The sequence below is a fragment of the Manduca sexta genome, chromosome 23, assembly GCF_014839805.1.
Source record: "Manduca sexta isolate Smith_Timp_Sample1 chromosome 23, JHU_Msex_v1.0, whole genome shotgun sequence".
Classification (NCBI taxonomy): domain Eukaryota; kingdom Metazoa; phylum Arthropoda; class Insecta; order Lepidoptera; family Sphingidae; genus Manduca; species Manduca sexta.
This window is the reverse complement of record NC_051137.1, coordinates 9,101,808-9,115,004: the sequence shown is the minus strand read 5'-3', so window position 1 is coordinate 9,115,004 and position 13,197 is coordinate 9,101,808. Positions and strand designations below refer to the sequence as shown.

Sequence of the window (13,197 nt, the reverse complement as noted above, 5' to 3'; positions counted from 1 at the left end):
GCATTTATTATCTTTTTCTATATTTTTTGATCTATCAAATCATCGATTTGTTAGTTGAGTTAAACACTTTGCTATTGTTCGTGCACTCGGACTACCTTACTTCATTGTGTAGTTAATTTAATTTCCATTTGATTTGCGATAAAAAACCAGGAGGTACCACTGAACGAATTACAAGGTTCCGTTAGTGTGTTATTAATGAAATTGATCGCTACTGTCCGCGAGTGACGAAAGCAGACCACTTCGTGATCAACGGTGCTCCCAAATCAATGCTAAACACAGTTGTCTCAAGCTTATCTTTCCGTCTCGATTGTGTTGGTAGCTACTTACGGGGGAATTTTAATTCGGCATGAATTCTTTTGTACGTATATCTCGATCTCTTTATACAAGAATGTATTACTCTACTATGCCTAATTAAAATATTATGCCATTGCGCCTCGTTTCACAATTGACCTTATAATTTGTGATTGAAAAAATATGGGTCTGTAGATTAACAAAACAAATTAACAAGCAATAAATGCAGTTTTCGCAAATACCACTTGAATGTTGACGATGTGTTCGTAATTCCTCTCGCATTAGAATTTGCGTTGATCTTAGCATTTAGTAAATAAAATACTTATATAAAATGTTATCCGACATAAGGATCAAAGATTCAACATAATTTACGTCTTGACCAATGAATCATCGTATTTGTTAAACATTGCCGCATCGTTAATAAATACAAGAACATCACTACTCTCAGGACCTGATCCATATGTTTTATCTTCATGTAAGATATTCTTCCAATGCTCTTATAAATTTCATTGTCCTTGATATTATTGCCGATCATAGTGATATCCCGACAGAGACTTTATCTTTATAGCCTTTCTGTGTCCATGTTTGCTTTTTATCTGTATGACAATTTGAAATCAAACTACACGTACACAAGATTCAATCTCTTATGTAGCGCCAGCTAAATTTATAATATACATGTGTGTGGGTAAATTTTTACTTAAATATAAGATAAATAAATGAAATATTCTTCAATACTTAATAGTATCAAGGGCGCCGCCAGTCAGTGGCCCAGCACGCGGCAAATTACTAATTGTCCTATTTTTAATTCATTCGCCTTGCGCAAGAACTATAAATCGAACGACCAATCGTTAGTTACTCCGACGATTATAGTAAGCTGATGGCATATAGTAATATGTAAATTTTATTTCAGAAAGTTATCTCAAAAACTGTGGAATAGTTTTATAAAAACCTTAATAATTACATTATAGTCAACAGTCCCACTACCTTCGAGAAGCTGATACTACAATCTGAGTTGATTATTTTCATTTTTTTGAGAACTTTTATTTTAGTGAATAATTTTCATAGACGTAAAACAACTGCTTTTTTTTTAAAAGTTAAATATAGATTATATGATTCATCCGCTTAATTTTTTTGTAGTAATAATATAATTCGTTTTTAACCGATTTAAAAAGAAGGATGATGTTCTTTAATTGTAGTATTTTTTATGTGTGCTTTAAACCTCCGTCATTTAATAAAACAATGGAAAAAATCTGTTTTTATTTGAAAGCATATATTTCGGAACGGTCTCATAGAATTTTCATTACAATCAGATCTGTAGTTTCGTTTTTAAATCAAAATAACTGAAATAAATATGTTATCCAAGAAAACTTTTCTTGTAGCGTTTTTGCATTAAGTTTTGTTAGTTCAATTTCTTATTAACAGAAAAAAAACTTTTAGACGAAAATTTAAACCGCCTTCAAAAACCACAAAATAATTTAACATGATATTATCATCATCGTCATCATTCGCAGGATGTCCACTGGTAAACATGGGTCTCCATGATTCCAAGATTCAAGATCCAAGATTTCCAGATACATGACAATATACTTACGTGTTACTAATTTTGTAGTCGATGCCTTGTAATTGAAGGCGGTAAAATCTTTGTCTCAATCGTTAGAAACGTTTCCTAATCTGTTTTAACATTATTCATTTACCAATTTTGAAGTCTTTTTTTTGTATAAAGAATAATTTAACTTAAACATAAAAGTACCTAGTTTAAAATTGTTTTTCAAGTATTTTGATGTATGTATTTACACTTTGTGCCTCAGTCAAGGTATAAATATTCAATAAAATAAAAAATATTACGACATTGAGGTACGGAGGGCGGGCAATATTGATAATTGATTTTTAAAAGAAAACGAAAACAACGCATTTATTTTGTTGAAGATTAATGATTTGCTACAAAAGTCGTATCAGATTTCAAATATGTTTTCACATTATGGTCCGTCACGCACGTCCTCGTATCTACACATGGACAAGCAGTCCGTGGCTGCTCCAAATATTTCCTCGTGCGTAGGTGACGGTGAAAAAAGCCGAAGTGTAGGATCATGTCAGGGGGTTGTTCGCGCACGGTCACCGATTTACATTCCTCACGATCGGGGTCGGCGTGTCGCGGCCGGGTCGGGTCGAATACATGTAAACTAAAAAAATAATCGTGACAAAACAAATCATTAAACATTCATAGAATTCTTGTTTTTATGGAATAGAGATGTTCCTTTGAGACAGTAAATTCCATTATGTTTAATTTGATCTAAAGATCCTTAAAATTTACTATTTATGAAATTGAGGCAAATTGAAACCTACTTCAATCGCGTTAAGCTTTAAAATTTAATTTTTTTATATACCCAACGATGTTAATAATACTTATTAAATTAAATCGAAACAATAAAACCTAATATATTATATTATTATCATAAAAAATAATTGGAATCGGTCGTTAACTGTTTTAGTTACAAATTACCTTGAAATGGAAATTATGTACCTATAATGTATGACGTAAGAGTCGAATAATTGATACTGTGTGACATTGAGCATAATATTTTATTTATTTTCTGAATTGGTGTATTTATTATTACAGTTTTAAATGTATAAATTTAAAAATTGACTTAACTTTAAAATTCTGATATATTCTTTGTATCAAAAATACATGCTCCAGGTGAGGCTCGAACTCACAACCCCGGCATTGCTCACGAACACTGTCTTATAAGTACCGTGCGCTAACCAATTGCGCCACTGGAGCGTTGATGCCGTTATCGAAATTACGTTATACCTACTATGCTGCCCCTTCCGCCTCGTCCCGACCGTCCCTCATTCGAGCTACGATTCATAAGGAAGTTATATGAATGACATCATGAACACGCCATAAATTATGCAAATACACGGTTTTTACAACTACATAGTAATTTTGTTGTTTTTATGGATAATAAAGACAATTTTGATATATTTTTTTAAATGACTATGTCTTACTTATTTGAAGTTTTTTTTTAAGTAATAATATGGTTATATTATCCTGGTTTATATGTGTTTTTTGTTGTCTTATTACAATTGTAATTTAAGTTAGACCAAATGTCGTTTTATATTCAGTATTTTACGACACTAGTGTTGGTTTTTACATTGCTTGAATTCGGCTAAATATTCGGTTAAATATGCAAAGTACGATCAGAAAACGCACATTGATATCGGAATTTTGTTATTTTAAGGAAGTTAAAATTTATTTAATATAAAAGTATAATAAAATGGTAACATGAACACAATTAAATAATTGTAGAATTTGCGTGTAGAGAGCGTGACAACAAATTGACCGCATTTCGCGTTAATACCTATTGCGATTGATAATAAAATAATTAAAACGAATATTTAGAATAGTTTTACTTAACATGCGTTGCGGTACAATAACTTTTATAGATGGACACAATATTAGTATACATTCGTATTGAGTTAAATCCGTGTTTGGAGCATCACTGTTGTCATCGGGCTTAGACCCGAAGATTTATTTGAAAAATATTATCTTTAAAGCAACGCATTATGTAGATGTAGTATCCCACTGAAGGTAGATTTCAAGTCCAAGAAGCCGAAGTCGAAGCCAAAGTTTTTCAAACTCTAAGAAATATAGTTTAAGATTATCTATAAGCTATAATGAATAATATTAAGGATTCTAAATCATTAAATTTGTAGGTTTTATTGACTGTGTAATATAGAAAGATAACTTAGATAGTCTTTAAAATATTATCTGGGGATGCCAACAATTACATTGCAACATTATGTCAACAACAATAACATTTCGAAATAATGTGAATTATTCCAGTTATTATTTATTTTGTCCTATTTCAGCGCGTGCTACAAAAATCACCGAAAGTCGCTGAAGTCGCAATTAGAGTCGGACACTATGCACTTAGACAAGACATACAAACTTGAGTAAAACTTTTTTCTATACTATAGTAGCTTCCAAAAGGACCAACGATTTGTGATTTTTTTGTTGGAAATGTAATGTGATCGAAAAGTTTTTTTTAACTATAATTTATGAAGATCTATTCAGGCGCTTGAAGATTATTGACCACTTTATTTCCTATTTGCACAGGACTGATTAATTTGAATTTTGGTGTGATGTTGCTTCATAGTATTTATACATACATATAGTAACAAGTGCTGATGCTGTGGCATTAAGTACTCTGTGGGATACCTAATACCTCAGTAACTTTCAGCAGATATGGCGTGTTTGGATATGAGCCCAAAGTATTGAAAGTAGGTGTTAGATAGATGATGATGGAGGCCCCTTGTGGAGCAAAATATAATTTAAAGGTGGAAGTAAAATATATATTAGAAATGTTAATTAATACAAAAAAAAAATAATCTCTAAAGAGTAGAAAATAAAATGTGTTTGTTTTTTTAATTTTATTATAAACTTATCTATTTTAAGATTTTAGCTTAAGAGTCCTTGCTTCGGAGGACCGAACCCCTCCGAATTTTTATTACATATTATGGTTTTATCACGATAAAGAATGTTGCAAATAGTATTTGTTATAATGAAGCTGAAATATAATGATAACATAGTATCGTGATATCAACAATATTATGATTACCGTAGAATTGATAACAGTATGCTGTTAACTTGTTGCCGAGAATTGAGAAACATTCCAATATTATAATAATGAATTATACCCTTCAATGACTTTATGACCCTTCAATGATTTTAAAACATCATAGATACAATTACTAAACTTGCTATGAACTCGACAGTCAGTTGCAAACCACTGTGTAGTGGTTGCACAGCAGTTGTCACTTACCAATTACGGCGATTGCTGACAGTTTTATACTACTTATAGTAGTTACATCTATAAGATGACAGCGTGTGCGCGGTCGACATTTTTACGACTTGATTTATTTTATAATTATATTTACTCTAGATAAATTCTAAGCAATAAAGATTTGCTGTGGGTCCTAAGACATAATGACCAATAAGATAGGACAAACAAGTAATTAACACAGCGGTATCCTCGCGATGGGAGTCTTTTCACGTTTTTAAAGGTTAATTCTTTGTCATTTATGTTGAAATAAAACATTCGCGTAAACATCAGAAATTGCTGAATCATTTTTTGCGTACATTTTTTATTAGTAACTAGCTTCCGCCCGCAGCTTCGCCCGCGTGGATTTCGGACTTCAAAAATGGAGGAAGTGCTCAATTTGTCGGGATGTTTTTTTAATGTATGGTGGTATGCAGGTGATCTGATTGTCCGGTCAGGGTTTGATGATGGGATCCTGGTGAAATCAAAGGGACTTTTAACCATTAAGGTAGCACACGCGACGGAAGCTTAAAAAATGGAGTAACTTCTCCCGTTTTCCCAAAATTTCCCTTCACTGCCCTGCTCCTATTAATTGTAGCGTGATGAAAAGTATATTATAACCAGCTCAGGAGTATGAAAAATAATTGTACCAAGTTTCGTTAAAATCCGTCGAGTAGTTTTGTTTTATAACGATTATACAGACAGACAGACAGACTGGCAAAAATTTTACTAATTGCATTTTGGCATCAGTATCGATCCCTAATCACTCCCTGATAGTTATTTTGGAAATATATTTCATGTACAGAATTGACCTCTCTACAGATTTATTATAAGTATAGATATACAAACACGAATAGTTGTGATTTAAAATTTACGTTCGTCGACTAACATATGTATACTGTATCAGTGTATGTATGCATAACATTATGTTTGTGGCTGTAGTTTGCCGGGCAAAAGCAAAAGTAAAGTAAAAGCTACGGTTTCAATCGATGAATATTGACTAACGGGAAACGAAGCTTTCATGAAACGCAAAACGGATTCATGTCTTTCGAAATTGGTATTGGTTGTGCCGTGCCGTTAATTGGCAATAATTTACAAAATAAGGAATATGGGAAATCAGATATTTGTTGAAAGTTCAAAATAATTGATTGAAAAATCTGTTAAATCGTTTGATTCTGAAATAAAATTAATATTACTGAATTAAATAACCATCTGGTAAAGATAATTAACATTTAACGTCACACAGCAGTACAAGTAATTGTATTGATAACAAACAAGTAGATGTACATATAATACAACCGTTGGATTCCATACTCATAAAACCTATCAGTATTATGTCTAAATTAGGACATATTTAAGAAAGATAATTATTATCTGACAATACGTTATCTACAAAGTTAAGAAGCTAATGCGCTTTAAGTAACTCTCATAGTTTAAAATATCGAATGGCGGCAAACTGACTGATCAGGCCGATTGAGCAGGACAATTGCGGCTAATGAAAGTAATTAACACGACGCGATCGGGCGATATCGATAGTCCACTGACGTGACATGACGGAGCAGTGAGCGCCGCGGCCCGCCACGTGCACACCGCGCGTCTCACCACGCGATCAGCGACGCCGGGATTACAGTTTGCCGCTAACTAACTTAAATTATGCACAAATTCTTTATAAAGTTTTAATATGCACCTAACCTAATGTCTACATATATTAATATTCTATGTTTATTTGTTTGTTTGTATTCTTTCTTTCTCTCTGTACATCTATATTGTCATATACAATGATTTGATTGCACCATCCTGACTAGTCAGTCAGTCAGTCAGTCAAGTCAGTGCCTTTATAATTAAATTTAATAAACATTCTTTGTATAAATTGAAACTAATTAATAAAATAAAGATGACTATTATTGATGATTACACTTAAACAAAGTAAACTATTGAATGACATGTCAGGAGGAAGGTCGGGAGAACTACAAGAGAATTCATAAACACAGCGTGACCTAGTTCTAAAATTCTGATCTCTGGATCCCAAGCATAATTTTAATCTACCATATGTTTGTTCTATCGTATCTTTTACTTTTATCGGGATGCACAAACCGTATCTAAGTAACAAAAAATTTAGGAAACTGACTGAGAAAAACTTCATTGACTGCCTCGGTGCAGTACCTACATGTTACGTGCGCAGTGTGACTACTGTGGTGAGGATTTGGATTCCTATGAATCCCGGGCCGGCCAAACCGATACTGAGTTTTTCAACTCAGTATCAACCCGGCTCGCAATACGGCAATAAGCTCGCACCCTATTAGCATAGGATCTAACACATTTATCTAGAGAATTGTGGGTGCGATAACACTTCTGCCTACCCAAGAAGAAAAGGTTTGATGCTATGTTTATATATATGTCTCATTTCATTCCCATCAATATATTTGTAAGATGACTCTTAAAAGTGAAACATCTATCAATGACGATTGTGTAAACACCTGCATTAACTATTTTTTTCCGCATCGAAACAACTCAGTTGTTCAATTTAATTTGAAGGTGCCGTGAGAGATATTATTTGGGGAAAGTATTATTTAGTCTCGCACATTTTCTTCAATAGGAAAAGTAACGCGGCGGTGTCAGTGATGCAGGTAAACGAAAGAATACAAATGCATGCACGTGAGAAGGCTATTGGGTCTTTCTGAAGTAATGCATCTGTCGACTGCGTGAGAAAGTCATTGCTCGTACAACTTGTGGGATTGTGTGGCGAGTATTGAAACTGAGTGCTAGTTTATGTATAACCTATTACAAATATACTAAGTGGAAGGTAAGTGCGCCTGCGCGCCTTTATTTGCCTACATTTTCCAGTATCAAGATGTGTGTAGATCAAGGTTACGGCTGCATTTATCTTTTATGGGCAGTATAAATCAAGAACAAATTTATCGATAAAATGGTATAAAACTAACAGTGCGACTTGTCGGTGTGTTTGTTTATGATATTCTCCAGATATCTATGCATATGTAAATATATAGAATAAATACTAGGCGCCTTACCTCTCCGAATTATTCAAGGTTATTTTAATGTAACCGTCGTTTCCCAGTCATAGATAAAATTCTGTTTAGTCGGTTAGTAGGTATTTAGTGTTTATAAAATTATTGAAATTGAATACAATATGTTACGATTAAAATATTTACATATAGGCTTTACAAGCAATTTCGTGTAGGTATATCGCATATTTTCACACATGAGTACTCAGCTGAAAGATTAACAGGGCAGTTATATAAATTGCACTTAGCGACAGTCGGTTAGTTATATATCATCACGCTATGACCAATAGGAGCGGAGCAATAATGAAACATGTTGCAAAACGGGGACAATTTATTAGTTTTGAGAGCTTCTGTTGCGTGCGCTGCGTAAACGGTTAAAGTTATGCAACAATGATGTATGACGGATTGTTCCTCTTAAAAGTTCTAAAAATATATTATAAAACAAAGTCTCCCGCTGCATCTGTCTGCCTGAACGTGTTGAACTCAAAAACTACCCAACGTATTAAGATGAAATTCGGTATGGAGACAGTGTGAGACCCTGGGAAGAACATAGGCCCCGGAAACTACTACTTTCATAACGGAAAACTTTAGCCTGAAAATTTTTATAACGCGGGCGGAGCCGGGGAAACGCTAGTATTATATAAAAGCTGAAGAGTTTGTTTGTTGTTTGTTTGTTTGTTTGAACGCGCTAATCTCAGGAACTACCGGTCCAAACTAAAAAATCTTTTGCTTTGATAGCCCTATGTTCGTGGAGTGCTATAGGCTATATATCATCACGCTATGCCCAATAGGAGCGGAGCAGTAATCGCTAATCTCAGGAACTACCGGTTCGAACTGAAAAATATTTTTGTGTTGATAGCCCTTTGTTCCTGAGTGCTATAGGTTATATATCGTCACGCTATGACCAATAGGAGCGGAGCAGTAATGAAACATGATGCAAAAAACGGGGACAATTTATTAGTTTTGAGAGCATCTGTTGCGTGCGCTGCGTAAACGGTTAAAGTTATGCAACAATGATGTATGACGGATTGTTCCTCTTAAAAGTTCTACAAAATATATCATAAAACAAAGTCCCCGCTGCATCGGTCTGCCCGAACGTGTTAAACTCAAAAACTACCCAACGTATTAGGATAAAATTTGGTATGGAGACAGTTTGAGACCCTGGGAAGAACACCGGCTTCCGGAAAATATATAGCGAGACTTTTATAACGGAAAACTTTAGCCTGAAAATCTCTTATAACGCGGGCGGAGCCGCGAGCAAAAGCTAGTGATATGATAGAGGGCGAGCCTACTCCCGGAAGGCACAAATTCCAGACTCCGGGCTGATACTGAGCAGAAAAACACAAATATCACTTTGCCCGATCCGAGATTCGAACCCAGGATTCCTCAGTGCGATGTCGTATCGCACATCCAGTACAATTACGCCACCGAGGCATTCTAAATATTCAATGTAATCAATTAAAAGTGCAGATGAAAAATTATGCGAAACATAGGCATAGTACACATCAAATGGACCAATCACGAGTGTGCTCACGACTCGTGCCTCTACCTGTCCAAGGTATAACTCCTCTAAAAAATATTGTTAATTCCACCCTGCTGCGAAATTAAGTAGATACTATATTCCTACCTTAACCCTATTGTCGAAGGCCTTGGTGGCGATCTGCGGGTGGTCGGCCATCATGGCCTTGCTGGAGGGGTAGAGCGCGACGGCGTTGTTGAAGGCCTCGAGCAGCGAGTACACGTCGCGCATCGCGGCGCCGATCGCCTCCGAGCACTGCTGGCAGTCGAACTCCAGGCAGCCCGCGTTTTGGTCTTCAGCTGGGGACAAACTTTACCATGTTTAGATTGAAGGTGTAGTTGTGACGTGTGCTCAGAAACGCATCAATGCTATGTCTTTTCATCTATTGTATGTTTGCATGGGAATACAATGTTAACTATAAAGGTAAATAAGAGGTAAACTGACCTGCACATTTGTCTTCATCAATAAGATCGTCATGGTGTCCCATGAAGTGCAGTTTTGATTCACTTTGACAAGGGTTTGTGTTCACGAATCTGCAAAAAAATAATTATGGATTAGTCTTTGGATATGGCCTGTCAGGGTTCTGTCACGCCATCTCTAATTTACTCATAAAAATACTGTATTATCAAATCAACTATAACAAAAAATACCAACAGCATAATACATATATTAACAAGTTTTGACATCATATCTCATTTCATCCTTTTTGTTTGTGGGCGGCGTTAATCCATCATTGAGTGCCTCACGTTGTCTGATTTCCTTTTTTTATTACTAAAAAAATTTCTGCTCAGTTGAGTATACATTGAACTCGTAAAGTTTGAAATCTCATACATTTTCGAAGACCATGCACCTAAAACCGGATTGAAAAACAACACTCACAGCAAACTTACTGGTATTCCATAATATTGTTGATGAGCGCCGGCACCAGCTTCCTCTCGCTGCACAGGTACATGTCCTGCTGGGCCAGGGTCCTGCCTGAACATCGAGCCTGCAGCTCCAGCCAGATAAGGTCTTTGAGCTCATTCTGCCAAACCTTCTCTTCTCGGCTGATCTGTGGAAACAGCACACCATTATTCCAACTTCTGCCCACGCTTTTATCCCCGAAGGAATAAACATATTTGCTGGTGTTAGGATATATTTTATATCCACAAGGTGTTAAAACCGTCCACAGTGGCCATCGTAATTGTGTCTCGTTCCGAGATCAGCACAATCCAACAGGCCGGCATAATTGTGTTGACTGCTGAGGGGTAATCATTTCTCGTCAGTCGACATTCTATTGGAGCCCACTTCACTTACCGTCAGATGCAGTTGGGATCACTTGGCTGTGACGGTATAAGAAAAGAGACGCAAATAGTGCACTCACTTTCCGCGCCGTAATTACGTCTTGTGGCATGATACGAATAAATTCTAGATTCCCGACTGGATATTCCCAACAGGAAAACTCTCAATCCCATTTTACCCGACCAGGGGATCGAACCAAAGACTTCCACATCGTAAGTAGTTTCGTCCCACGGAAATCGTATACAAAACTAACAAGTCATGGATGCCATTATAAACCAATTTAGATGGTGCAATAAAACAAAATATAACTCGATAAAACACAAATATTTGATAAGTTAACAACTAATATTTTGACTATTCGTTCTGAATTAGTCATTATGATAGATTAAGAATGTATGTCGGCCTAACAACCGGATGCAAGTAAATAATATTTTTTTTACACTTACTTTATCTTATCTAATAAATTCCACACGCTTATATACCACGTAAAAAACACATTTTGTTTTTACCACATTCTAAAAATACCCCACTTCCTATTCTTATTATAGTCTACACGAATGTTGTTATAATATTAAATTTTAAGGCTGCGCCAGCGCATTCAAACAGTGCAATGACCTTTTATTGCAAAACATAACACCATTTGCAAACTGTTATTTGACAGCATTGATAAAACCATAGGCGGCGTTGACCACTTTCCATCAGGTGGACTGTTAGCTTGTCTCCCCTTCCGGGATCTTTCCCAGGATATCATATTACTAAAAATTAAGAGTGCACTCACAGTCCTCTTACACCCTCTGTCGATATTGCCCATGTTGATGAGCATGCAGAAGGTGTTGTGGAAGTTGAACGCGGTCCTCGGGCAGCTCCTTGTCCCGGTCCGGTCTTCGCTCTTCCACCTCCGCCTCCAGCGCATCCGGGACCACAGATTTCGGCCGGGATGTGAGCGACATGAACCGGCTGCATGATTCAACCTGCATAGAGACTTATTAGCTGACTCTTACGCAGTAGAATCCTCTGAATATTATACTAGTGGTAATAATGTAATTCATTTTAAAATAAGATTACAGGTACAATATACATATTTATTGATGTAAGGTACAAATAAGTTGTGTCTACCTACTTGCGGAGAAATACAGAATTTGTATTTTTTGTTGTAATTGTGCAACTTCTATTGGCAAATAAACAAATCAGTACATCATGGAAATGTTTATGCAATGTAGGCTGATACTTAACTAGATAGTGTAGCTACTGGACGTAATAAGACTTAACATTTCATGTCTTAGGGTGATGGGCGCGCAGTGGAATACCAAACAATACTTTGTAATTCACAGTATTCGATGATATTTCTACTGATTATAAGTAGTCGTATCGCTATCCATCAGACGCACGGCAAAGCTTGTCTCCTGATTCAAAGCAATAAAAAATACACTTGTAGTAGGACTTACCAGAGTAGCCACGGCTGGTGCAGCAGGTGGGGTTTCCTTTATCTCGCGCTGGCTGGAGTCCTGCTGCTTCCAGTCTCGTTCCTTGGACCGTATCAGCTTCAAGCTGGCCCTTTTCTTCAGACGCTCTGCCACTGATGAGGAAAAAGCCACTTTTAATTTATCAATTTATATCCCTCTTCAGATATTAGCTAGTGGTAGAATATATTTGATATAGTGACCAACATACACAAGGTATTCAAACCCGCCATAACGCCCACGTAAGTGTGTCGCGTTCCGGATCGGCCTGTGCTCCAACCGGCTCCAACAAGTCATAATTGTGTCGACTGCAGAGAGCATCTTATCAGTTTACGTTCTTTTGAACCCCACTCCACTTACCACCAGGTGCAATGCGGCCGGGCCGTAAGGCACGGCTACCCCAGCATAACCGCTCAGTCGCCCCCCACGAAGGCTGGGCGGTAGTAATAAGGGACTTTCTCCGCGAAACAAAAAAAAAGGTGCAGTGCGGCCATTTTGCCGTGCCAAACGATAAAAAGGAAGAAAAAATAGTAAAAACGGAAGGATCACATGTATCCTTATACAAAATATATCGTTGATTTGTTAATGGCACTGTAAGATACCATTTTATACCTCAAAACATCAATTTAATATATTTCCCTATTATAAGTTACATAAGGTATGTTTTATAAATTTCCTAGAAGTACTTCTATACTATACCTGGAGGCATCTGGGAAGGCGACGTGAAGTCCATTGGGTCCTTCCTCTCCCGAAACGTCCTCGTGGCTCCGACGCCGTAGCTCGTCATACCACAATCTATCAGG

The 13,197-nt window shown here is 36.3% G+C and overlaps 1 protein-coding gene and 1 non-coding gene across 2 annotated transcripts; both read right to left on the bottom strand.

Moving 5' to 3' along the window:
- Positions 1-2,978: 2,978 nt before the first annotated feature.
- Positions 2,979-3,070, bottom strand: Trnai-uau. The gene is given in 2 exon segments: positions 2,979-3,014; positions 3,033-3,070. It is a non-coding gene; the product is annotated as a tRNA-Ile (tRNA).
- Positions 3,071-9,734: 6,664 nt separating this feature from the next.
- Positions 9,735-13,197, bottom strand: LOC119190298. Its single transcript, XM_037441912.1, has 6 exons — positions 13,094-13,197; positions 12,380-12,510; positions 11,713-11,905; positions 10,544-10,704; positions 10,098-10,186; positions 9,735-9,952 (listed from the first exon to the last, which is right to left on the bottom strand). The coding sequence occupies exons 3-6, from the start codon at positions 11,845-11,847 to the stop codon at positions 9,750-9,752; spliced, it is 588 nt and encodes a 195-aa protein (XP_037297809.1). The 5' UTR covers positions 11,848-11,905; positions 12,380-12,510; positions 13,094-13,197; the 3' UTR covers positions 9,735-9,749.

Bases quoted from the DNA above. Each gene is read 5' to 3' on its own strand.
- LOC119190298 (XM_037441912.1), bottom strand. From the start codon at position 11,847: ATGCGCTGGAGGCGGAGGTGGAAGAGCGAAGACCGGACCGGGACAAGG. The intron at 10,705-11,712 runs GTGAGTGCACTC...CTGTTTCCACAG, and splicing joins ACAGAGGGTGTAAGAGGACT to ATCAGCCGAGAAGAGAAGGT. The intron at 9,953-10,097 runs GTCAGTTTACCT...GTTTGTCCCCAG, and splicing joins TGATGAAGACAAATGTGCAG to CTGAAGACCAAAACGCGGGC.